Source organism: Buteo buteo, chromosome 10, assembly GCF_964188355.1.
Source record: "Buteo buteo chromosome 10, bButBut1.hap1.1, whole genome shotgun sequence".
In the NCBI taxonomy this organism is placed as follows: Eukaryota; Metazoa; Chordata; class Aves; order Accipitriformes; family Accipitridae; genus Buteo; species Buteo buteo.
In genome coordinates, this window is record NC_134180.1 from 10,863,847 (window position 1) to 10,891,198 (window position 27,352).

Below are 27,352 nucleotides of genomic sequence, written 5' to 3' on the forward strand. Positions count from 1 at the left end.
ATAAGATTTTGAAAGGGTGGTGAGGAGGAGCAACTCTGGATCCTATTGTGGGCATCTGTGGTTTCAGCCCACCCCTAATCATCCCCTGGGATGATGGTCACTGCCTTTTGAAGATGTCCCCATCAGACCTTGCCTCCTCCTGTGTCTGTCTGAATGTTTTGCTGTGCCCACCTTTACAGGCAAATGGAGACAGGTGCCATGAGGCATTTTCTGTGCCGGACATCCAGGTCCTCAAGCAGCATTTTCCCCATCTTGAATTGCCTGGCACGCAGGGTGTGATCCAGCTGTACAACTTGTAAGGGTAAATCACTGGGGGTCGAGCTGATGGCGTTACAGCAATAGGAGCAAGCTGGGAGTGTGGAGAAGCATCCCAGCCACACGTTACTTCTCACTTCCCCACCAGCCACCAGAACATAACCGATGCATCCACCACACCTCGCTGTTGCTCCTCCAAATGACAGCAGAGGCCCTCTGCCTGGGAGCCATGGGAAGACCTGGGGAGAACAGCTGAGCATGGGGAGGGCACACTGCGGGAACTGCAGTTTGCAAGGTGCACACTGTGGTTTGCAGCCCTATCATCTTCACAGGGGCTTCTTGTCTTGATGTGGTGCTGGAGTGGTGCCAGCATGGGGCCAGCACCATGCATGGCCTCTCCCACCTTCCCCCAGACCTGCACCCTCCCCAGACCTGGGAGGAGATACTGCCTTGCTCTGGAGGCTCACCCCACCACCATCATGCATGCTGCGGAACTTCAAACAGGGCTAGCCTGGGCTGACCCCAGGGTAGAAGGTGGCTTGTGGACCACTGTTGCACGTATGAAGGGAGCAGTTTATATTAAGGCATGGGGAAGGGAAGGGTAAGGCTTTAAAATAAAATAAAATAAAAAAATAAATATATAAAAGCGCAACCTCATAACAGCTTGAAATTTCCAGACCCCCCCCAACTTCTGATCTGGGTTAGAGGTATTTCTCAAGGATTAACAAGAAAGCCCGGAAAATTGGAGTCAAAGCTTCCCCCTCCAACCAGGCAAGCAGATGCCTAATGGGTAGAGGAGGCAGGAGAGACATCTGAAGCCAGCTAGGGCTGCATCTGACATGAAGGCAGGAGCACTTGCCCAGCTCTGGGAGCTGAGCATGCAGGAGCCTGGCTGGGATTCAGCCATGTACTGGGGTGGCCAGCTTGGGGGGGCTGGGTCCACCATACAGGAACAGTGATAAATGAGCCTAAAGCCTCATCTCCCATAACAGGGGACTGACAGATTCAAAAAGAACAGGAGGGAAGGAGGGAGATTTGCTGGTAAATTGAAAGAAAGCAACACCAGCTTGTAGGACCTCTGCTGCTGTGCTCCAAACAGCCTGGGAAACCTGGGCTGTAAATCTTGGTCAGTGACCTTAGAGGTGGAAGTGACGCAGGAGTCTGGTTGACAGCCCATGTTTTCTTTACCTGGCTGTTTGGCTCCCTCAGCTGCGCAGGTGTTTGCCTTTTATCTGGAAGGGGCCAGACCTGGGCAGAAGCAGTCAGCACACCACCTACCACAAACGTACAGTGTCCTGGTGCCCTGCTAAACTCCGGTGCTCTGGGGTTAGGCTGTCCTGCTTTGCCTGCTGTGAACTTTCTGATGTGTTTCCAGCCCCTGGTCTGCTAACTCCTTCCAGTCCATTTTCTCCTCCACGTTCTCCTGCCTCCTCTCCCTCTTTCATGGTCTCTGTAGTGTTTGAAAGGGGGGAGGAGGTGGAGGGGGCTGACATCTCCATGGAAGCTCATCAGGGAGCTGTGCTGTGCTCCCTTGATCTCTGGTCAAAAGGCAGGGCGAGACTTTCAATGCTTCCTGAAAAGACCTGGGTGCCCACTTCTTCTTTGCTTCATTCCCTCAAGCTAGTAGAAGGGTCTTAACGCCTTACAAAGGTAGCTTTGAGATCCCCAAAAGTCTTCTCTCCAAGGAATCATCCTGCATTGGGCAAGTGAAACAAACCCTCTGCAGGGTCTGACCTCTTTGGTCCCCAAACTGAGACCATCCTCTCAGTATTAGAGTGCTCCTCTAAATGATGTCCTAGATATTCCTGTTAGAGAGCTGCTTCAGATGGCACTTCACAGTGGAAGCAACAGCATGGACCACTGCGGGGGTGATGCCCATTTTCCCCAAAGCATCTGACCTCTGACTTTCAGGCCAGTTCTTTTCAATGCTGCAGCTGTGGACGATGCCAAATATTGCTCCTTGACAGTTCATTTCTCTCTGTGATCCAAGTGGGTGGGTTGGTGCTGCCATTGGACAGATGCTGCCCAAAACCAGAGAGCTCCCATCACAAAGCACAAGTTCCCCTTGTTAACGTTATTTTGGGGTTAGATGTGAAATAGCTTGGCAGCTGGAAACCAGGCTGTTATGTGGACTCTCCAGGCATTTCCTTTAGGAAGAGTCAAAGAAGTTTTACCCTTCTCGTCATCATCATCAGTCAGATGATCCTGCCAGCAGAAAGGCAGCAAATCTCTGGCAGGATCTTGATTATACAATCAACATTTCCTCAAGGATCCCTTGTTGACAAGCAGTGATTTCTGAAGGGCTTTTCCTCACCCAGGTTAACAGATAAAAGCACCTCTGAGACAATTAATTTCTTCGCCGCCTTCCACTTATGCTACAGGAAATGAATTTCAACTAAGATTGCAGGAGGCTTCTAAGCATCCTTACTGCCCCTACAGTAAAATTCACCTAACGAAACAGAAGTGAGGGATTCACATGAACATCTGTGTCCAAGAGCATCTCAGCTTGGATGGAGACAGCTGGATCCCAGCCATGGCGCAGGCCTGCATAAGGTGGGCACTGTAGCCCTACCTCACAGAGCAAAGCCCCAGAGCTTGGGCCCTCAGTTCAGCTGTAGCTGCTGTGATGTTTTACCAGGTGCATGAGAGAGAAAGGCACTGCAGAAGGCTGATCAAAAAAGCAGCTAGTCAGGAGGTGATGCTGAGCCCCGGCTGGGTTGAACTCCTGCTCGCTCATATTACAGCTTAACTGTCCCTGTCCACAGGGGATCCAAAGCCATCCCTGAAGAAAGGTGCCTACAAGCAGCCCTTGAAGGAAGTGACCAAGCTTCTTATAACAGTGCTGTGAGAAGTTGAGTGTGTCTTTCACATAGTAGCAGAGCCAGCTGATCCCTTGGGAACCCACGGACACCCAAAGATGCCTCTATGCCTTCCCTGGAGAACAGCCGAAGCCACATAGCTGTTGACGAGGGCAGCTAGGGGTTACCCTCCCTCCAACGTTCCCCTCTAAAAAGGCATGATCGCTCGAGCTAGAAGAGAATTTCAAAGGGAGCCTGACTATATTTCCAAGGTTGAGCTAGTTAGCTGGCATGAGGAGTCCTCAGTGTCAGCCATAAATCATGCCTGACTTTTGTCTAATGTATAGTAACATAGTCTTGCTTTTTCATACCCATCCACACCTGTACAGCACTAAATCCTTTAGCAAGGCTGCTGCTTGCTGTGTTGATGGACAACAGGGAGGCAATAGCTCAAGAACAGTTTCCTGAACCCAGAAAGACTTCAGAAGACCCCAAAACCTGATGTCCAAATCATCAGCTGAGACCCTGCACACCAGCACATCAGGTACCTGCACCCCACGAGCACCAGCCCCTTCCAGAGCTCGCCTCATCTTCAACAACTCACTTTTTCCAAAACTGGCCTGAACAAAGAAAGCAACTTCTCACTCTGGCAGCTCCCATCCTCCGCCTGCCAGGGCTGAAACACCAGAAAGATTTCCAGCAATCCAGCAATTGACTGGCCCACTTACTGGCTAGTAGCTGCTACTCGCTACATGTGCCAAGGGGTTTATACTCATGCTGAGTGTATATGCAGAGCTCCAGATGAGATGGTACACCGACATTTACACTTCCAAGGGAAGGCTTTTGCTTTGAATCAGGCCACTCACATAGCAGTTAATCTGCATGATAAGAAAGCAATGAATTTTCTGTTTCTGTTAATGTTTTTTTGCTTACTGTAACAGGATCATACTCTGCCATCAAAGATGTCAGATGAATTAGCGGTAATGATAATACCAAATGTGAAAATGCTATGTCAATGTGCATTGCTATGAAAATGTAAACCACTTTGCATGGTTTTCCTTGACTTGTCTCACAGGCTGTTCAGACCCATGGGGAAGTTACACACACATCAGAGGAGCCTGGGGAACTCCCAGAGGCCATCCTTTTTACCAGCAGTTGCTGCAGCATTACTGAGATGGCCTAACTTTGCAAGCTGAGTTGATCTGATTGCACGTCCAGTCCCTGAAATGCCACAGGCACGCAAGCTGCTCTGCAGTTTGCAAAGCAGTCCATGTGATCGTAGCCATAATCATAATTTGCTCAGCTCCCCTTGGCCCAAGAAATGCTCCTAACACTGTGAAAAGCTGTTTACAGAAACCACTTCCTTCATTACGAGGCAAGAAATTTGGCAACTGCTTCCCAGTGCACAACCACCCTACCCCAGAGCAAAGTAGAGATGAAGTCTGCATCCAATTAAAACTGGAAGGGGGCATTAAAAAATTAGCACATAATTACCTGATTTGGGCTAGCGTCAAGACTCTTGGGAGGACCTGGCTAGTGCCAGGGAATCTTTAGTGACCGTACCCAATGGGCACTTCAGCCGGAGGCATCGTAGACAAAATGCTGCTTTACCCCCCAGTGTCATGATATTGGCTGAGCGCAGGGCTAGTGAATCACCAGGAATTTTTCCCCGAAGCACTGGGAAAAACCTTCTCCAATTGAAATGCGAATGCTTAAGAGTAAATTTAGCCAAGATGTGCAGGGGGGAAAATGTTAACCCTGACAAAAGGCAGTCATTCATTCTTACAACTCCCAATGCCTTGATCTATGTTTTATCACTTTTCGGAAAGACAGCAGCTCCAGGAATCTTCCAGCATCTTATTACATCTAATTACCTCCACAAACACTTCTGTACATGCTTAATTTTCGCCAAGTGACAACTGTGTTGAGATGCATGGGAAAATTCACATGCTTTAGGTTAAGGCACTTAACATACACGTGTGTGCAACAACAGTTTACATCTTGTTCCCACCTGCTTTCACCTAAACCAGGGGAATGCCTCTTGTATTTCAAGAAATCTGCACGACCAGAGCAAACTGCTCTGCCTTATACTTTTCAAATCAACTCTTCAAGACTGCCAGCATACCATCACCTCTCCTCCTTGCTCATGTTGAGAGAACAGGAGGAAGGAAACAGTGATAAGAGACCCACCACAGACTTACTTCTTAGGCTTGCCCGCTGTGTTCTCGGCCACATAGTATCCAGGCTTGCACTTGTAGCGACAGACGGAGCCCACATCGTGGTTCCCCTGCAGGCACTGCGGGACCAGGAGCTTGGCGTTGGCCACCGCTGGAGGCGCGTCGCACTCCAGCTTGCAGTAGGCTTCGGGGAGTGACCAGAGACCGTCCTCCAGGCAGGTCAGCCATTGGTTTGTTCCTGACCCCAAAAAAGAAGCACGATATTGGGGTTATAGCTGACTTGGGGATGGAGTCCTGCTGAGGGAAGCTCAGAGGAACCAGCAAAAGTCCTCTTGTTAGAGTGGATACTGATGCCAAGGGAGGCAACAAATACGAAAACTATGGACTCCATTGCATGCTTGGTCAGGCTGGGGCAGAAACTCCTTGAATGCAGACAGAAGCAGGGAAGAAAAAACTTCTAGGGGAAGGAGAAGGGATCTTGGTTCCGCAGATCTCCCCGAAACTTTCCCTTAAACTTCCTCTCTCTAGTGAAGCCTCAAGATAGCCTTCAGTGGGCTGAGGGCTTTTGTGTATGATATCTATCTGTCATATTTAGTTCAGCCCATCTTCATTCTCCCCGGGTACTTTTTGCAGCTTGTCCTCATCTACCCTTACAAGCTGTCATACCCTGTGCTACATGTGCAGCGCAAGATGGGAAGTAGTAGGAGGACAAGGGTGGGAGCCTTAACTGGTGTGACTGGGAATTCAACCCACCCATTACTAAAGGTTTGCATTGAGTATTACAGCCCAACTCTTTATTGTCCCTCTAGAGAAAAGGGCGTTTTGTAGACCCAGCTAATGGGTGGCCAAAACTGCATGGCTCTGGGTGCCTGTGGTAAGTGTCCGGGACTGTATCACCCACATGGTGTGGATGATGGATGGTTCACTGGGAACTGCTAAGCAAGAAAAAAAAGCTGGACTGGAGTGAATAGCACTCTTCCTACTGAGAGGTTTGGATCAGCAGGTTTCCAGTGCAGTCAGACTGCTCCACGCTCTCTTTAAGCATCGCTTTCTTTTTTTGGGATCACTGCTCTGCCTACAACTGCTCTTGGACCAGGGGCAAGACCATGCCTCCGCTTAGTGCTTGCGTTCCCAGCGGGCCAGTGTTGCCAATGGTCATCCCCTGCCTCCGAGCGCCACACAGCCATGTCATCTTTTCCTTACCTATTCTTAGTATTTATTAGCCTTGAGAGCTTGGCCGTAAGGATGCGAGCCTTCAGGAAGAACAAGCATCAAGCACGTCCCTGCCTCAACAGCTCAGCCGAGTCAGCTGGACCTCTAAGAGTTTACCCACATGGCTCGGCAGCCTTGGCCGAGCACCACCAGCCATCGTGTCAGCCGCTGGAAGTCACCCAGGGCGCTCCACTGAGGGGACGCCTTCCAACCGAGGGAGCCCATGGCAAACCTCCCGTTGACTTCAGCGGGAACAAGAGGCGGCTGTGAGTGATAGATCAGATTAAAGCCCTGCCCTCAGCTGACCCACCCAAGGCAACGGGCATTGGTTCATGCAGAATTTGGGCTGTCGAGTCGTCGTTCGTGTATTACCCTTTGATCAGCTCACACTGGGGATCTGCCGGCATCGCCCCGTCATGAAATGAGACCTTAATTCCCTGCAGTTTTTGCTCCTTAGATTTAACTTTAAAAAAAAAAAAAAGTAAATGATTTTCATACGTTTCAGCTATAAATGTCTCTGTAAAATAGGGCACCCATTAAAATGATTTGTTGTATGTGATTGTTCAGAGCAAAGGCGCTAGTGGAAACTCACATAAAGTCCCAATGCTTGAAGCTGTCAAGGCAATTACCCCCCAAATCCCATCCAGCTCAGCCTTGCATAGACAGGAACAGTAGCTCTCTTTTCTCTGACTTGGCTTGAAAACATTCCTGCGGCTATTGATGGAGTCAGCAGAATGAAAGCCAGGCTGTGGCATGTCTGGGGGACTGCTGTGAGTCTGGGTGGTGAACATCTCCCAGACTGCTCCCCAGCTGTGGGCATCAGTCTCTATGGCTTTATACAGCCCCAGGCCTCCTGAACCACAGGCTTTCCCACAGCCACCAGGCACCGAGCCACTTTTGGCTCTCTGAAGTCCTCTGTGTCTGTCCGCACTGGCTGCCTGCACACTTCTTGCCTCACTCGTCCCCAGAACACTGGAGGCTGCCAGACCTCACCAGCTATCAGAAGAAGACATCCCTACACCCTGAGGTGGATGGATACAGGCTGCCAGCCAGGGGATGGGAGTCAGAGGGAATTATCCCCACTCTATGGTGTCTGCTCAAGGGGCATGGATGCCCACCATTTCAGGAAGTCTCTCAAGAGCCCACCTGGCTGGCAGAAGCCAGGATAACTGGGAAATTCAAAGTAGCAATGCTCTGTTTGAAGAGCTTGGGACAGACATGGAAAGGTAGCACCAGAAAGGGTGGTTAAATTTCTCAGCGCTCCAGACTGTACCTTGAAGCTTAGCTGGGTGGATGCAGGAGAAGGAGCATCTCTGCAGGTAGGTGGTCCCCTTGGGGCAGGAGAACTCGGCATAGTACACATGGGACTGGTCAGGGACACTGCAGTCAACAGGGTCACAAGTCACAGATCTGTCCCACCGTCCTGAGCTGCACATCAGCACCACCTCCTGCTGTGGAGAAAACAAGGCTCCATCAGACCCCTCTGAGCTTTAATCTACTGGTTTGCCACCACAGCAGAAAAAGCTGACCCACGTTTCAGGACAAGGAGAGCTTTCCCCCATTTTTCCTCCCCCAATGTGCCCTTTCTCCCCACTCTGGACACCGAGTCACAAAGCCCTTACCTGTTCACGAGGTGACATTTGGGGTGTGAAAGCAGTGAACAGCCCTTGGGGTAACACGCAAGCCACCTGCACAAGAGACCTTCTAATTCTTGGTCTGTACCTGCTTACCTCCAGAAAACGCTAACTGCGTGCACGCTGTCTGAGTGGTGCCGGAGCACATTAAGGGAAAAAGGAAAACACTTTCAAGATACACTACAACTTCCTGAACTACAAGTTATTCCCAGCTCTGTGCGCTGCAGTTTTCTCCCCTACAAGATCAAGTCTTACCTCAGCTGTTGACAGGCAGCTCTCCTCTTGATTGCTTTTCCCTAAATTCTCTCATGCCTCAGCCCACAGACCCTACTGAAATCAGAGGTTCATATAACCTCATTTACAAATCCTAATTACACAGACCCTCTTACACAGCTAGGGCACTGCATGAGAACCTAACCCCCAGTGGTCCCACCACTAAACATGATCAATATGTGCCACAGACTTCATCAAAAGAGAGTTGGTGGGCGATGGTGTGCCATGAGCAACCTGGTCTACTGAAAGGTGTCCCTAGCCATGGCAGGGGGGGTGGACTAGGTGATCTTTTAAAGGTCCCTTCCAACCCAAACTATTCTGTGATTTCCACTCCCAGACTGCTAACCCCAGCCCCGTAGTCCTCAGGCAGGGGCGGCAGACGAAAGAGGTGTCTTTCAGCTGTTCCTGATGTCCCTTCACCAGCTGAGTACAACCATGCCGCTCATGCAGTCAAATGTGTGACCTGTCGTCCCAGCCAACACATTTTGACTGAACCTGGACATGGTGGCTCTGAAGGACATCACTAAATTTGAGTCTGGTACTCTTGGATGTGCAGCAGGATCATGGTGTAGCTCAACCAGGTGGAGAGAATACTGGGTCCCACAGCCAAACCAGTAACATCACTGGAGGGCTCAGGGCAGGGCACTTGCAAGCTGCCATCTGCTGTGACAGCCACATGGTGAAGCTCTGTCCAGAAGTTTCCCATCTCGCTGCCAAACACAGGAAAACTGTCACCCGAGGCAGATTTATTTTATGCGGTTTCATTTCAGAGAACGGGAACATTTTGTTTTCCCTGGGCATGCCTTGGCCCACAAAGCCATGAGGCCGTGTAATTAATAACCTCCCCAGTGACGAGGGGCTGAGCGGTGCATCGCCAGCTGCCCCATTACACTTTCCAGCACCCACCTCTCTTTCGGCAAACACTGGTGGCTGCAGCACGGGAAACCTGCCTGCCAGGCATCACAAACACAACTCTCTGAGGAGAGGAAAGGTCCACCCTGCTGATGTGGCCTGACTCACCTCCATCTGTGTCCACCCCGTGCGAGTTCACACTCTCACTCGGGCTGGTGCGGGGACCAGCTCAGCCCTGGAGACTCCTGTTCCCCCTCCAGGAACAGCCTAAGGATGGGACACACGGTGCCCACGACCCTGCCAAGGTCACTGCCCAGACCCAGGACAGCTCATCTCCCAAGGTTACATCAGTCCCAGGTCTCCTCCGTCAAATGCTAAGAGCCATGCTGGCTTGTGGCTTTTATGAGGCATCCACCAGTTCTCTGAAAAGCGGGACAAACTCTTTCATAGTGACCTCTGCGCTGCCCCGCTGATGTGGGCAGCGTTACTGCAATGCAACACAAAGGAAGAAAAGTTCTCCGTGCTGTCGGCTGCCTCTAAATATAGTCAGTCTGCAATGACTTCATTTTTCCCTGAGCCACTAACTTCAGCTTTAAGAGAGAAAACATCCCAGGGATGTTTAATCCTCCCAGCAATGCCCATCTAGAGAACAGAAACGTCTACCTCTCCCTCTGCAGGAGTGCGTCACCCCGGCTTGCAACATCCCCTACAGTGACTTTTAGCCTGGCAGAGCCATGGTCTGCAGGCAGCACTAGGCTAGGAGAGCTAGAAGGAGCGCAGCAAAGGAAGGAGAAGGATCTCCAGAGCAGGACCAACAGCCACCAGCACAGAGGTCCAGCACTAGAGCCTCCACTGGGCTGAGGTTTGTTGGAAAGGCAGCGAGGAGGTCAGGGCTGGAGGAACAACGTGTCCTAGAGTCACTCCCACCACCTCAGGGTGGTTAAATCTTTCTTAATTAGCACTTGGTCCAATAGGCTGTGAGGTCACCGCCACCCTGAGGTCCACTCACCTGCGAGGAGCCCAGGCTCTTCCCATTGCTGGAGCGGAGGACGAAGCCCTTTTCGCAGGCAACAGTGCATGCCATGTGCCTTGGGCCATCAGAGGTACAGTTGAGGGTGGCAGCGTGAGCAAGCAGCGGCTGCATGCAGCTTCCCGATCCTGCGCAGGCACTGTGGATGCAGCTATGGAGGAGAAGAGGGAAGGGATCAACCAGTGGGGTCCCAGGACTTCTTCAGCAAGGATGGGCTCTCTCCAGATGGCACCCGTGTGGGCTGCTCAGCAGGTCACAGATGCTTACAGAGATGCACACCTACCCCTCAGCCCCAGCTTCTTCCAGGCTTTAAGTCTTCTGACAACGATGCCAGGAGGGTACTTTTTCCCAGCTCTGCCTTGGCTGGACCTCAGCCCAACCCCAGCCCACATCCTCCCACAGACCATCGTGTCCTTCCAAGCTGATGAAAGGAGGCACAGCCCAACAACGCTCCTTCCAAAATCCATGCTGTCTGGTGGGGCTAACTCCAGCTCCTCTGCCTCAGAGCACGCAGGATGCATTGCACAGAGCCTGCACACAGTCGGGCACCAAAGGGCCTGTTGGTGCTCGGTGTACGTGGACCAAGAGAGCGAGAGGAGGGAGGTGACAGGGAGGGGGCAGGCAGACAGTGTATCCAGCAGAGCCACAACTCTTCCATGGCCAAAGTAGGAAAGTTGATATCAGATGGTCCTATCAAGCAGCGCTCCTGAACGCACAAGGAGTAAAGCTGCAAACAGCAATCATTGGAGCACCTTCCTGAAAGGGCTGCAGCTTCTCCGGCAGCAAGCTGGTCTCTACCACATGACAATTTCTCATCTCCAACGTGCTCAAATCATACTGGACACCAGAGAACTTGTGGCAATGGATCTCCTGAAACTGCACTCTGCAGTGTCATAGGGAGCACACCATTAGACTCACGCATGATTGCAGCCACTCACATGTGTCCTCCTGTACATACTCTGCTCACGCATGTGTCTTGGACACTAGTGTTTGGGGACCAACAGTGGACAGCAAGAGATCTGTGCTTTCCAAAGGCAACAAAGCCCAGACAGTAACACTGGGTGTTTCTCCTTCCTGCTAACTTTTGAATTCACATCTTGATTTCAGACAACCTTAGTGCAGAATAAGACAAGATTCGCAGCAACAGATGGTCAGGAAGAAAAAACCTTTTTAAAGCCTCTGCTGATAGAAGGACAACAGGTATGCTGAACCCTGTATTAGACATCAGAGAATCCACAGAAGATTCTCCAACTGCAAGGAAGGTTTTAGCTGGAGAATAAACCTCTGCCGATATTAGGGTACCACCTATAAGATGTTCTTCAAACTATGTGCAGTGCCCCCCACGACCTCACAGCAGAGGTGCCTGAGCTTCATGTCCATACAGCTACATCACAGCCTGTGGTGGAAGGGAGAAGCTGGACATGCTGCAGGTGTCTCCTCCACCCCACTCTTGTCACCTTCCCACTCTGCTTTGGTGGTCTTCATCACCTCTGCTCTTCCCACAGGCTCACGCAGCATTTCAAGCCTGTGCGTGTTGATGCCAGGCTCTTTGGAATCAAGACCATCTCAACGTGCACCTGTCCAGCTCTACAGACTCAGCTGTGGCCACCAAGGTGAGACACAGCTCCAAGGAGGAATTACCCTCCCCTGTGCATCATCTCAAGTTACAAGAGGTCCCAGGAAAGCTTGCAATGTGTCACCTGTCCCTTGGCAGCTTCCCACCAAGGACCAGTCATTAGGTACTGATTAATTAAGCATCACAAATAATCTGGTAGTGGAGTACCAGCCAGAGGGCTATGGTCACCATCAGTGAAATGCAGCCACTAGATTAATTGCCTGGGGTGGAATGAGGCCAAGACATGGGGTTGACACAACAGCTCCCACAGGAAAATGCCCTGGTTATCTGGCAGTCAGGCTTTATCTTTTACCAGGTGATATAGGCGCAAAACCTGACATCAGCCCTCCTGAAGCAGAGGTGCTGCAGCTTCAGGTGATAACTGGGGAGAGAAGGGAGGGAAGCTGCGCCCGAATGCCTCCCCTTTGCTCCCTGCTTCCCACGGGGCTGCTGACAGTTTTTGTGCGCTGTGTTTCACCCAGGGGAGGCAGAGGCAGTCTTTGCTCTTCTTAAAAAAAAAATAATAAAAAAATTGGTGCCGACAGGGACTTTAAGGGAACGCAATGTGCTGTTGACTCTGGTCAAGTCCACTGAGCCAAAGACACGGTGGAAACCTGCAGGCCGCAGCCCTGAAAGAGCCGGTGGGCACCGGAGGGGACCACAAAGGAGAACAAGAAGAAAGGGGCTGTTTTTTCAATGCAGACCTGTTTATGAAGTGAGAAATGGTTTCAGGGCAGCTGCTGCAAATTCTTTCACTAGCTTATATTTCCATTTGCTTCCTTTTTAAAGAATTTGTTTTATGAGCACAGCGTTTGTCAGGTCATTAGCTTCTGAGGGCATCTGGTACCAATTGTAGCCCTCTCCCCTTCCCTCCCGCAGTCACCTTCTCCGGGCAGTTGCTTTGCTCCCTGCCTGTGCCCCCAGTGCATGCACACACACACACACACACACACACACACGCTCCCATCCCCAGCTCCACCTCCCCATGACGGAGCTGCTGTCCTAAACCTCCTCGTCTGCGTGTCTCTGCACACGCATGTGCAAAAGGGGCTGAGCTTCTCTTCTTTCCAGCCTCGCTCTTGCATCCCAGCCCCCTCCTCACCAGCCACAGGCATGCAGGGAGATGCAGCTGGTGCACAGCATCCCTCCCTACCGTGGTGCTTGGTGCTGTAGCAACACACCACTGCAAGTCCTTACTCCCGAGTGCCGCCGGGCAGGTGGAGGTTACGTAGCCAAGTCATAGACCACACGTTGGGAAGCGGGTCTGGGAGAGGAGTGGTGGGTTCACCAAGCACCTGTAGGCTACAGGGCAGCTGTGCGGCCACGCTGTGACGCCGAGATGGCTAACTCCATCTGCTCGTGATGTTGTGTTGAGTCACAGAGCTCCGCGCAGCCCGGGGTGGAGGGATGGTGGTGGCACCCTCCGGACATATCCAGCCAGGCCAAGTGCTTGGCTGGAGCAGCTCTGCTGGAGCAATGGCACATTGTCCAGGGCAGCCTCGGCAGTCGGGACAACGTTGTTATTTAATAACACGTAGCGAAGCACCGGTCCTTTTCAGTGCTACTGAGCACATTTTGGTTTTCCACCAGTTCAGAAACATAAACAGCAGTGCTGGTATAAAGTAGATCGAGAGATCACCAAGATTCCTACTATATTATTGTATATGCAAAGTGTTATAGATATTAGTTACACATAAGGGATTGACAACTATAGGTCATAATATCAAAATCTTTCTTTTTAGATACACCATACGTATATAGTCATACACACATTCTTTATGTGCATATAGATATATTTTAGAAATAATTAGCTTTCTCTTTGCCCCAGAAAATGACTAACTTATCACTGTTTTCTCTGTGACTAACAGCACACCTCTATCCCACAAATACCCACTAGGTTTTGTGTTGGAAATGATCTGAGACCTATCGACCCAAGTTCTGAGAAGCTGTTCTCATCCTACATGTAGTTTTGAAGTCCAGTGCTGCTATTCCAGACCTGAAGAGGGTCTCATGTCACTGAAAGCCGTCTGATTTTCTCAAATATATCAGTAAGCTTAAAATATATATATATATATATATCTCATCTCTACCTACAAACTTTGCCCTGATTGCTTTCTTTACCATTATCAGCATCATCATGACTATCACTGCAGTACTCTGGGCCAGGACACCCTTGAGCCTGATGGTGTACAAGTGCAGGACAAAAAAAAAAAAAAAAAAAAAAAAGGCAAAAAGCCATGGGGCCTGGCCCCATCATGATCCACATGCCTTACCAGGGTTCGGGTAAAGTGATGGAATAAATCACTGCTCCCAGCCTCTGGAACACCCTAACAAAGGCTGGACGAGGAAATGGTGCAGTTAGCCCAGTTCTGATCTCAGCATGAAGGAGCTCTTTCTCCTTTTGATGATAAATGAAATTCCTGTATCGCAGCTGCAAACTCCTGACTTTTGCCCATTTCTGATTCAGGCTGTATAAGATGTGGGACGAGCCAATATTTTTATTTTTTTTTTCCGGCATGAAACATCTCAAAAAAATTCCATTTTTATCCCAGCATCTTTTGAAGCTCAAACTAATGATTTGTCAACAACATTTTTACAAAATACTAAGGTTTTTCTCCTAACTTATTCCACGTCAGAACCAGCCTGCATGATTTTCTGGGCTCACCAAGTTCCATAACTCATACATGAAAGAAAGTTTCAGATCTGGAAATCTGTGAAATTCTGCCTAGCAATGGCCTTAACTGCTCTGGAATGATAAGAGCTTTGTTCTGAAATGGGACCAATTCTATGAACTAGAGCAAAACTTCTCTTTTGGGATCCTTCATCTTTCTAGAATAAAAGCAGGAGGCAACTGCCAACAATGGAGCACATTGAGTCAGTGGTGGCAATGCTGGTAGGGAGACATCATTTTGTTGTGACAACCCCCAAATTCTGAAAAGCCGAAATTTTGCATTTTACAGCAATTATTTCATGGAACCCAGAAAATACTGATGGATTTACTCAAGTCAAGCTAAGCCAAGCCAAATACAGTGCAGCTGCCTAAAGTATAATAAATCATCCATAAATTGCTGTAGTATCTACCCAAGCTTTCAACCCAAAGATTGCTTCTAAAACAGCCCTTATCATCAAGCTCCAACTCTAACAGGGGAAAATTATTACAAGTTGTTCATCTCATGGTGCAAATTTTTGGGGAGATGGGGTTATAGGAGATGTTGATGGAAAGGTAAAGACTTCAGCCAAATCTCCTGAAGTTAAAAGTAGTCACTGCATGTACTCTGGTGGAGTCTGGATTGTAGCAGTGAACATCAGTGAAATAAAAGATGTTTACCGCAATGTGGTCTAACAAAAGAGAATAGCTAGGAAATGAGAAAAGGTGTTTTGGAAATACTTGGGAATTTCTCCCTTCAGGCATGTTTCTCGTGAAGGGGAAAGGTCTCACTTTTCCAGTACATCTGATGGCAGCCATCCGTGTGGGAGCAGGCTACGTGTACAGACCCAACGGTGGTGATGCTTCTTGATTACGATCTTCATTGAGGCTGCCATCTCAAGAAAAGAAGTTTGCTTCTGTACGTGACTCCCAAAGAAACTTGGCAAAAAATAACATCCTGGTGAGTCATCCACTGTCATCTACATCACAGATAGAGAAAAGGCACCAGTAAGATGTCAAACGACCTGTTGGCCCTTCCGTAGCCATAGTGGCAAAGGAAGAAAAAGAAGCAAGAGCAGATCAATCTTAATATATTTCCAGACAGTTCCTTTCCATGGGTTTTTTGTTGTTTTCTACACCAAAACAGACTTATAGAAGCACAGAAAGTGAGGCTGAATAGGATGTCAGGTTTGGACTAGTCAGCTTCCCAACCTGAGGCAGGATGGACTGTACCTTCATCACTCCTGAGAGGAGTTGGCCTGACTCCTTCCTGAAGGTATATGGTCCACCTGCCCATCGTGAGGCCAGCACACAGGTAGGATTTATCTGCCAGTATTCCTCAAGGGTGCATATTCAGCCGTCCCAAACACCACCTTTACCCATATCCAATCCCCACAGCAACACACTGTACCTCATTTCTGCCACCTTCTATCTTGTCCAAAGGAATTCACTTCTGATCCACATCCACCACCAAGAAAGACGTGCAAATAGCAGAGGGATTTCAAAAGGGAGCTGCAAGCAGAAGTCATACCTGGACTGCAAGACTTATGCTATAAAATTTAAGGAGGAAAAAATATTTATCATGACAGAAAGGTGATAGGGAGAGGATCTGATAACTCTGTAGACACATATACACAGAAAATACATCTCCTGGCAAGAGGCATTTAGACCTTTCTGACGAGAATGGAGCGAAAGCAACAACTTTCATCTTGAGATCAGAGGCAACTTCTCAGCAGAGAGGGTTACTAGATATAAGAATAGCTCAGCGGGGGGGGGTGGGGGTGGACTCATCACCTCCTGCAGCCTGTAACATGAGATAAGAGAGGCTTCTGAAGGACATGTTTAATCCAGTTTCTGTGAAAAATGCTAATGCCTGTATATGACATTAGGGAAGGCAGGGCAGAACAGGGGCAGGCTGGCTGCAGCAGTACTCCGAGGGCTCTGCAGGCAAATCTCAGGGTCTCCCAGTGCTTGTTCCCTTCTTCACTGGACACGGGAAGGACAGAAGGCTTTGTGTGATTCATGTAATGTCCATACTGGTAAGAGAATAAGGAACCAAGATCAAGCTTCAGGGTTTCACCAGGAGCTGTGCTGGGGTCAGGAGGGAAACCTACCTTGCACCTCACACAACTGCTCTGTGTGGGAATTCACCTTCCCTCAATGTATCAGAGGTTGGCCACGCTTGGAACAAATTTATCGGACTGGGTGGCCCTTTCCATGAAGTGACGCCAAGCACTCTGTTTCTAAGCCATTCAGCTGTTGTGTTTGACTTAAGCTCATATTGGTGAAAAACTTTGTGTTGGGCGATATTTTTTTCTAGGTGAGACTGGCTAGTCTCAGGGAAAGGCAGAAGATGCCTTGAGCATCCTAAAAAAAGCCCATATACAAAGCATTAAACTCAAGAAGCTGACTAGGCTGCAGAGAGCAAATAGAATGGGGCAGCCCATGAAAATTGTCCCTGCACCTCCCAGGGTTTCCCTTGTCATGTTCCAGCCAGACAGTGAAGCCACCAGCTGAAGTGAATGATCAAGTCCTACGGTAGAGCCTTGGCCACCACCGCCCATCAGCCAGTCAGGGACCCCCAAGAGAAACACCAGAGGTCAAAAGGCTTTGATGCCAGAAGAGAGGCTCCTTGAGAGGTCTCAAGGGCAGAGGCAAAGGCAGGCTAAGGTGAGCCCATGCCCCAGGAAAGGTGGCGATCAGGATCCTAGGCTTGGTTCTTGAGAGGTATTTTCCCCCAGCTCAAGGAAGAGAGGATGCACACGGTGCAGTACAGACACAACCTGCTCTGGTGGGCGTCATGCTGCACCCAGGAGGCTGCATGTCCCTAGGAGAGGCAGTGAACAGACTTCCAGGCAATACATGCTGTCGTCATGGCAGACAGCTCTCAATGCCAGCTGCACTACGCGTGCAAGCAGAGCCTGAGCAGACAATGGCTGGGAGGACAGAGTGGGGACGGAGGTACATCTTGACCTGAGGTCTCAGCCCATCAGGAGTGACCTTGGGATCCCAACGTAAGGGTCCATCCACTTTGTGTATGGTCCCTGACCATGGGGCACCTTAGGCCAGAGGGAAGGAAATGAAACACCAGCATCTCTACCGAGGGTCCCCACAAATTTTCACACCAGCACAGATGCAGTTCATAAATTGACCCTGCGTAAATTTGGCACCTGGAAGAAAGAAAACAAATCAAATAAAACCTGCATGGGAAATGGCCCTCTTCTCTTTGCTGAATAAAGTTTAGCAATTGAAAATATGTAAACAACCCCCTCCTCCATTTGATTTTCTCTCCCTGACATCCACTTTCCATATAAAAGGAATCCAAACCAGACTCCCCTTGATGCATTAAACCCACTTTTGGGGCAGCAGAGGAGGGCACTCACACAGGAGATAAAAACACAATGCAGACTGCATTTTGTAGCACCTTTCCTGTTAACTCGCCAAGGCATTTCCCAGCATATGCTAACATAAAATAAAACACATTAAAAATAGACCAAGCTAAAAATAAACATAATGGAGGAAATGAACAATGTTCCCCTGGTTCAGTATATAGCCTGTACCAAGGAAAACAGGAGGAACTGTGGCTCAGTTTTAAAATACAAAGAAAAGGGTGAAAGCTGGAGAGTTTGAGTTTCCTGGGTGGAAACTCGCTAGAAGTCTGATTTCTACTTGACCTTGTAAGGTTCTGACTGGGTACAGAAAGCAAAGAAGAGCCTTGAGCTGCTGGTAGAGACAGTAGAGGCGGGTTCCTGGTGCTGGTAGCGAGGTGCAAGGGAGGGACACCACACTGCTTTGATCTGCAAGTGTTCTTCCAACCTTCAGTGCCTCAAGCGGGTCCAAAACCAGAAGGCAATCCTTTTTTCAAAACAAGGATGTACATTTCTAGCATCAAATGCCTGCTCCATCCTGACCTGGAGATGGCTGCATTTCATCAGCAAAGACATGATCTTTCTGTTTGCCCCAGCCTGCAAAGCACTTTGAGATCCTTTAAGATGAAAGATGATACAGAAATACCAAGCAGTCATATATTTATTATTTTGGCAATGAGCATTTCTAGACTGAAGTCAGGAAACCTCATTTCTTTGTTGCTTTTGTTACTGTCCCTTTCTTGGGTTATTTTAGGAAAGCACTCACATGCGCGTACTGTGTATATGAGTCTGGGTGCCTGCGAATGGTCCATTTAATTCTTTAGAGGAATAACACAGCTCTTCTGTGATCTTTTACAGTTGAGTGTCTCTAAACCTCTTAAGATTTTATATTCCTAGATTTTTATAGGGGATTTTTTTCTCCAGGCTTCATCTGCCTATATGAAATGGATTATTAGCCCTTAAAAATAAAAATAGTGCTGTACATTAGTTTTGGAGATGAAATAGATTTTAAAAATATAATAAGGAGGGGGGATACTTGGATGCTTCCTGACTGAACAGAGGCAGATCCTTTATTATTACTGAGGCTACTGGAGGCTGTAGCCTAACCCCCTTCTAAACATTCAAGCCTTTTGTTCAGAAAAGCGATACTATGAATAGCATTTCCTACTCCGAAAACTCAGGGGATCTGATTTACTCCGAGTATTAGAGTGTTTGCTAAGGGCACATGTGTAACCTGTAATTCAGCCTACCGCAGCTAAGCCAAGGCCACGGGGAGCCTGCAGGACAGCAGTGAGAGGAGGAGGAGAAGATGTGAGGATCCTGCTGGGTCTTGCCGTGCCCATGCAAAGGGGAAAGCACGCAGCTCTGTGCGCTTTGGCGATATGGGAACTGGCCTGTGCTTCAGCTATAACAAGACTTTTAAGAGAAAACCATCTATTTTCCTATCTTTTTGTCCCTATATGAGCTTCTCCCCATCCATAGGCAAAGCTCAGCTGTGTCCAGTCTATTTCTCCTTGCAGTCACTTCTGAGGGAGAAAGGGAAGCTCTCAAGTAATGAGTGCAAAATTATTTTAAAGGATGAGAAAATGTAATTGAAAAACCACATCAGTTGGCTGGGGTCTTAGAAGCATGTGTGTACATAGCTGTAACGGCTACCAGGAGGAAACAGACTGCATTTCAGGTGGACGCTGATCCTTTAATGTAAGGCTGAGAATAATATTTATATGCTGACTCACTAAGATTTATGTTTCTGTATAAATCACACATGCACTTAAAAAAAAAAAAAAAAAAAAAAGAAAGTAAAGGCAACTGCAGGATATTCATGGCTTCCAGAACTCTACATAAATCAATTGTACCATGATCCCACAAGCTTTTACACAAACACATGCACACTCATTCATTATCAGGGATGTTCGTCCATCCAGGGCCATCAACAGAAGAAAAATGACAGTAGCAGTGATGCGATGACCCTAGCCAAAGCCCTTCACTCTTAACACCCCCACAGATCCAGCAAAGCTTGGACCCAAAAATCAGTATTCCCAGTGGTGTGGTTTGAGTAAGTGACTGAACCAGAGCCCTGGATCGGCATGCTTGTAACTTCAGGGAGCTTGGGATTCGAAAGCAAAGCCAGACTTGGCAGGTCTGGCTGTCGTCAGCCCCACTACCCCTCTAGGACAGAGCTAAGCACCTTTCTTTCGTTCCTCCTTGGGTCCGCGCCTCTGCTCGGCACGCTCTTTCTGCCTTGTTTATTTAGTCTATTTTGGATGACAGTCCTTCCCCGTCCTTTTGCCAGCATGACCCGCTCGGAGAGCAGTGCCTGTTCTGCAAACGCCGCCTCTCGTTTGCTGCTTTATGAAGACAGGCAGACGTCTGCAAACACTGGACATCAATAAATTAAAGCGCCATTGCTACTACTATTGTTATCACCATGTTTGTTACAACCAGCGCAACGTGAGACTTGGTAAGGAGCCTGGGATAGACAGGGAACCAAGCCCAGAGAGGAGGAGGAGGAGGAGGAGAGCTTTGTCCCCACCTCCTGCAGTGTGGGGAAGGCTGGAATGGATGGACACCGAGCTTGAAAAGCACACACTAAAGCCGCCAACATTTCAGCTTCAGCAGCAACCCCCAGCGATAACTCCTCACCAGAGGGAGCTTAGTTTTCTCACCAGGGAACAGTCTTTTAACGCAGTTTTATGCAGATGCATGGGCCACGCGCAAAACCTATTTTCCTGCCTCCCCCCCCAAAGTGAGACAAGCAAATCAAGACTCATACACTAGATTTTCCAACAACACCTCAAAAGCCACCTGAGAATAATCACGAAACACTCAATGAGTAAATAAAAACTCCAGAACTGAAGCACAAAGCCCCAGAGGAAAGAGGTACCCTGGGTGCCCCTTGGGAAGCGTCCTGCAGAGATCATACCTGTAATGCTGATGGTCATGGCCCTCCTCGTTTTGCAGCAGGCAAGTGGTGGGGTCAGAGGAACCAGCCTGAGCTGAGGTCCTCAAGGCCACGGCTGCGATGCCAATGAGTGGGGAGGAAAAGTTGAGCAGCACCGAAGCAGCCCAGTGGGATGGGTCCTCCTGGTCATGGGTCACGTTGATGACGAGGGGATTGTGCTGGCATGACAGCTCGTACATCCCTGCGAGATGGGGCAAAGAAAAAAGCCACTAGCTCAGCTCTAGGGTTATTTTCTCTGCTTTGATTTACCTCTTCTGCTCCCTTACACATCCCAACAGACCAGCCTGGGAAGCAGAAGATGCTGCAAGGAGGCACAGGGGACAGCAGCACCCAATCCAGTGAGAGATCGCAGCAATGGTGAGGGCTCCTGGCATCCCTACCGGAACGGCACAGACTCCTGCCACAGCCCATAGGTTGCTCACCCAAAGAGCGGTTCAGCCCATCTATGTTGCTCATCTGGACAGTGACCCTCGGCTTGCGCTGGTTGCTTGGGACGGTGCCGTCGGAGGCCAGGAAGACCAGGAGGGAGGTGGGCACTGCAGGTCTCTCAAAGCACACCTGGGCAGGAGGGCAAGAGACACCCTGAAAGCATGCATACCAAATACAGCCTTTCTGATCCAATATATGAAAGAGAAAGAGGGAACATGGTGAGAGAGCAGGAGCAGGGTTAGGAGGTCAGAGACTCCAGATGTACAGGGCAGCAAAGGGGTAGGAAGAGAGAGAGGAGGGAAGAAAGGGTGCAGGAACACAGTCCTTTCCCTCCTAATTCCCCTTCTTCCTTTCCCTAGCCTTTCCCACGTGTAACTGTCACGCCCTGCCATAAATTTATGGCATCTTCCCAGCTTTCACATTTGCTGCTCTTAAAATTGAGCAACACCTGACAGAGACCTGGATAACCCATATTCTGCCCTCTCTTCGCCAGGCTCCAACTCCCACTCCACACAGTGCTGGCCAGGCAAGTGAGGCACCCTAAGAGCACAGCTACCAGCCCTGCCACTGAAATATTTCCATTAAAAAAGAAAACCAAAACAACAAAAAAACCCCAAACAAATAACAGCCCCAGTACCTGGAGTGACTGCAAACTGTCCGTCAGCCAACACGTGGAAAGATCTGTGGGAAGAAGCCCTGCCTGCTAGGACAGCCGACAGCTCCCCACTTGTCTACAGCCCCGAAGGCTACAGGAGGCAGCTGGGAAACTCATGGCATCAATCATGGCAGGACAGATGTTCTTCAGAAGTAAGAAGATAGAAATGTTTTTCTCCCCCACCCTGGTACCCCCCACCCAGTGCTGTGATGTGTTTTGATCAAGATCCACCCTATGGAGTGTTTTTGTTGAATGCTGGTGTGGAGGGAGCCCAGAAATTCAAGGCAAAGATGTATTTTGGAGGAGGACAAGTCCCAGCTGGCCGGGCACAGCCCAAGGAGCAGACTGCAGGAGCGGAGGGGACAGCCGCCCGATTTGTGATGGCAGCCCAGCCTTGGGGTGGTTCATGCCACACCAGGCATTGCTCATGCACGGGAGCAGGAGCAGGAGAAAACCTTGGGCTTCAGCCCAGGGCTCCCACCCTGCAGGGAGGTGCTTGGTAGCAAACACCCCACAAGCGATTCCCCACCGCTGCCTACATGCTCCCTTGGCCAGGGCTTGCTCTCATGCAAGGCTGGCCTGGCTGCAAGAAGTAGACCAGGATGCTCAAACATTTTTATTTGGTACAGTCCCACTGTCTCCCTTGGTGAGAAAGTAGAGGGAGAAAGGAAAAGAAATGGGAAAGCAAGAAGGGTGGAAAGAAAAGCAGGAAGAGAAGAAAGATGAAGAGCCAGCAGTGCACACAGCCTGCTTCGAGGAGCCCCCCAGGACAGAGCTGCAGCTGGGAAGCCCCAAGGAGCCAGACGATTTTAACCCAGCCACCTGCTGCTTGGTCCTCCAAGCATGGTTCCTCAGGGCAGGAAAGGTGGTTGGAGAAGTCAGGTGAGGTTTTCCCTGGACTGCACAGCTTTGGGTGGAGGGCTTAGTCTTTCCCTTCTTGCAGTGCATCTGCTTGGAGGTGAAGGACACTGGCCCCAAGTTAGACTGACAGCAGCTGACTTGACTAACATCCCAATTCTTTTTTTCTTTTTAATACATATTATGTGCTTGGCCACAGCAGGCTATCTTCTTAATTTTTCTCCCCCCCTCTCCCCCTTTCTGTTTAATTTCCTGCATGTTACACATCCTGACTTGCTTACAAGTGATTTTGATTTCTCTCCTCATTGGATGTGTTAGAAACTGAGAACAAAGCATGGCCGGACATCTGCAAATCATAATGATTCCCATCTGCAGACAAGCCCAAGGTGCATGGTAGATGCTTTGTTAGGTGGCACAGACACACACACACACCTCTCGCCCCTAGCCCACTTACAGCATGACCCAGCCTTTCTCTTGCTCATTGGTGCCACCTCTTGAGAAACGCTGTAGGAAGCAATTCCTACCACCTGATGAGTTTTGTGGTGTGGCTCTAACCCGGCTGACACAGGTGCAACAGCTTTAAAATGGTCATGGGAGCTGGTGGCCATGAAACACCATGCACACGTGGGTACACATGTGCATGAACAGCATCATTCCTGTCCGGGCAGGCGGGTGTGCTAGGCAAATTGTCAACAAGAAACCGTCTTTCCTAACTCAATATGTTACCAATCAGCAAACTCTATTAAAAAAGAAAAAAAAAAGAAAAAAAGAAAAAGGGCATATTTATTACTAGTCCATAAATAATTTTATGGGCGGAAAATAATAGCACTCCTAGAGAGAGCATGGAGAACCAGTAATGAAAGTCTTTAATATAAACATCCATAGAGGAAGAGAACTGACCACAAGCTCCAATAAAACTGGAACACGCTTTAACCCCTGGTGAGAAGTGGAAAGCAAGCTTTCATCTAGGTAGGGCAGAGGGGGAGATTGCTGCTTTCTCACTAGCAAAGGAAGAAAGGAGGCACATTTGTCATGGCCAGAGACTGAAGCCGGAAAGTAGGTTGTGAGCACACATACAAGGGAAAAAGAAAAAAAAAAAAAAAAAATCAGTTAAAGGAAGTTATATCAGCTAAAGGAAGTTATTTGGAGAGACGGAAGATGTCAGAGGCAATAGCCATGCTTATTGACTCAGGTTTGACAATTCAACAAATCGTCTGAGTGTCTTGGGTAGAGGTCCTCTCTAGACACCCTTGAGCAAAGCAGGGCAAGCTGCTCCTCAAACAGCAGAGGAAGCAGCATGCCAGAGCCCAGCTTTCCAGTAACACCAGGCAACAGCCACAAAACCTCTAAACTGTGTCTGTGGTCAGAAAATCACGGCTGTAAAAATCATGTTGACCTAACCATTAGCTCTCCTCTGTCCTCCTACTCTGCCTGCCAAGACAGAGAGGGTTGACCCTCTGGGTACCCTCCCAAAGGCAGCCCCCCGAGCCCCCGTTGGGCTGCAGGACCAGCATCTTGGGCACAGAAGTGTGTCCTTTGGTCTGGAGTCACTGGGGCGGGGAGGGGGCAGGACCACCTGCATGTCACAGCTGGTTGCTGTGGGCTCAGGGTGCTCAGCAGCAACCTGGAGTGTTCAGGACCCTTCAGGATGGCAGAGTATATCCACCTACCCTCTGTTGCTCTTCACAGCCATGGGGAACAAAGGCAACTAGGACTTGAAACATGGCTTGTGCCCACCCTCTGCGGGTGTAACAGCACAGCTTGACTGCAGGGAATAGTCTCAGGAGCAAGTTGTTTCTCAGCCTCAACACATTTCTGTGGGATTCTGGTTTTGGGCACAGCCCTTCTCCTGGCAATCTGCCCCAAGATGGGTTTGCTGTTCACAGTGGGAATGGGGCAACAACATAAGACCCAGCCACAGGCATTTGGGGTTTGCAAAGAGTTCAGTAGGATAAGAAGTCCTATCTGAGCAGTTTTTAAGACTGCCGTAGCTCCTGCAGGACAGAAAAGGACAGGTCTTTGTCACCAAATTGCTGGGGCAAAGATAAGCAAATCCTTCTGTGCCTGACCCACGCATCCTCACTTACCTTGAGCCAAACTCCCACATCGCCCAAGGGCATCCTCTCTTCATCTGGATCCTGAGCATTGTCTTGGCTGGGAGCACAGGGGAACCAAGCAGCCAGGGAAAGGTCCTTGGGCACATTATGAAGGTGGGACTTACATACCTGAAAGGAGATACTTATTTCAACCCAGAAAGAAGCAAGGAAAGTGAGAGAAAGAAAGTACCTACAAAACCTCAAGGACAACTCAACAAATGTTGAGAAGGATCCCAAGTCAGTTCCCAGCATGAAGACAATTAGGATGTGGGTTCCTAAGCAGGAGTGACAGCTCACTGCCCACACATGTGCACAGGAGTTCTTGCCATTTTGAGGTGCTGTAAACAAGCTGTTAAAGCACCCCATGGTGGCTGTGGGGCTAGAGAAATAATGAGCCAAGCTGGGAGATGGTAGGTAATACCACAGCCTCCTGATTTCGTCTGGGCTGATGAGATCCGACAGTGTGATTCATTTGCCTGAATACCAGTCTTTTGTGTCATTCAATGCCCTATGGTATTTCAGACATCCCCACAGGCCTGGCAGACAAAACCTAGGAGATACAGGTGGTGTTCTACAGAAGCAGACACCTGAGCCCAAGGCATCTCATTAGACATGTACATCTGGGCAATTTAATCATGCTGTAGGTCTCAAGAAGATTGTTCCTTATATCAGGTCAATAGGAACGCACGTATAGAGGGCTAAATATGACCTCTCTACATATTTCTTGCCCTTCTTCAGCTTGCTAGGAAAGAACATACACACACCATGTTAACACTGATCAGGCAAAATCCCGTCCTAGACCTCCAGGCCCTGCTCCAAAGCCCATATGAAAGATGGGAATTCTCCCATCAATTTTTCCTTGGCTTCAGATCAGAGAGTTTGAAAGCAGCACAGATGCTGATGGATGCATGATTTTACCCCTTCAGACCCTGACCTTATATGGTATTAGATTTACGGGATTTTTTTAAACTGACAGTGGGACTACTCACATGCTCAAGGTTGTGCATTTAGCTGGTGGGACGAGGGTGGTCACTGTTAGCAAACTACATCATCAGGGGAGGTGCTCCTTGCCTTGATGAAACACCCCTCCATGTACTGCAGTTCCTGGACTTAGGGATTACTGAAAGAGGGGTGTGAGAAATGCCCAGCTCTTCTACTGGCTCCCTGCATGGGAATGTAGTAATCAATGAACACTTCCAGAGCTGCTCTGAAGATTTTTTTTTTTTGCCTCGGTACCCTCTTGCAGCAGTGACTTCCCCAGCTTTACTGCATGGGCTTTGCTAGAACAGTCTTTTTTTTTTTTCTTTTTTTTTTTTTTTTCTGCCATGCCTTCACTCACCTTCACAACAGGCTCTCCAGTGGCCAAGGAAGCAGGGCAGGACTTTGCGTCCTGATGGGAGGCATAGGCTTTCACTGCCCACAGATCCACATATCCATCGGGCGTGTAGGGACCACAGTCCAGGACACTGCTTGTTCGCTCAAACGGCTCACACACACCATCCCCATTGTGCACATAGCACAGGCTTGGTTCCCCTGCAAGGACATCAGGGATGACCCTTTTACAAACCAGGCTCCAGGGCTATACATCTCCTGTCCCAGGTGGTGTGCTGGCCATTTAGCCCTGGGATTTCCCACCACAAGGGCCTGACAAGCTCCATGGATCACTGCAGCTGCAGATGCATATTTTGTTGCAATGATGTGCATCACCCACTGCTCTGGGGAGCAGGGTGAATAATGTACAGTTTTGACTCCTGCCTCAAAAGGATGTCTTAATCAATTTGGACTTACCGACACAGTTGAAGCCTTTTTCCTTTTTACACTTCCTGGAACAGCCATCTCCGTCCAGCAAGTCCCCATCATCGCATTCCTCTTCCAGGATCCTAAGAGGACAACAGCCAGATGCGTTAACATCACCCTTAACTCAATACCCCTGTGCATCTGCCCAATCATGAGTGAGGACCCCATATCTTGGTTCCATTTCCACAGAAGCAGGGAGAAGCGAAAGAACCACATGTGGAGAGTGGTAAAGGAGAGAAAACACCGTATCTTGCCAGGGAACAAAAAGAGGTTGAAAACACAGCATATGGGAGAAGTCATGACTGTACTGTGACTTTCTTATAAGACCTGAGCCAAGAACTATGGGAGAAAATGAAGCTATATACAACAGAGGAAGTAGAGAACCAAGCATCAGGAAGACTTGCTGCTGGAGAAAGCAAGTGTTGGAGAGGGCAGGAGGTTCTGAGATGGAGCTGGTGTTTCAGTAGGAGTTGGGAAAGGGAGGCAGGAGAAGGGAAAGAGAAGGTTAGCCCAAGAGGAGACAAGAATCACTCCCCAGCTGACAAGTACGGCATCTCATGAGGAAAAAAGCCCATGCAGTTTCCTTGAAAAGGTTCTGTCCCCATACTGCAGAAAATAGACCTGATTGGAAAAGCTGGCAGAAATGCCTGGATTTGTACCTATTCCTTTGTGCAGAGTTATGTATCCCAAACCA

General features: G+C 49.2%; 1 protein-coding gene across 1 annotated transcript in view; it reads right to left on the minus strand.

Moving 5' to 3' along the window:
* PAPPA2 (pappalysin 2) overlaps positions 1-27,352 on the minus strand; it is a 93,979-nt gene that overhangs the window by 23,141 nt on the left and 43,486 nt on the right. Inside the window, exons 9-16 of the mRNA XM_075037543.1 lie at positions 26,650-26,741; positions 26,201-26,394; positions 24,853-24,990; positions 21,246-21,381; positions 20,785-21,004; positions 10,211-10,382; positions 7,716-7,893; positions 5,255-5,468 (exon numbers count right to left, since the gene is read on the minus strand). Coding sequence (XP_074893644.1) covers positions 5,255-5,468; positions 7,716-7,893; positions 10,211-10,382; positions 20,785-21,004; positions 21,246-21,381; positions 24,853-24,990; positions 26,201-26,394; positions 26,650-26,741 — 1,344 coding nt within the window. The remainder of the gene's footprint in view (positions 1-5,254; positions 5,469-7,715; positions 7,894-10,210; positions 10,383-20,784; positions 21,005-21,245; positions 21,382-24,852; positions 24,991-26,200; positions 26,395-26,649; positions 26,742-27,352) is intronic.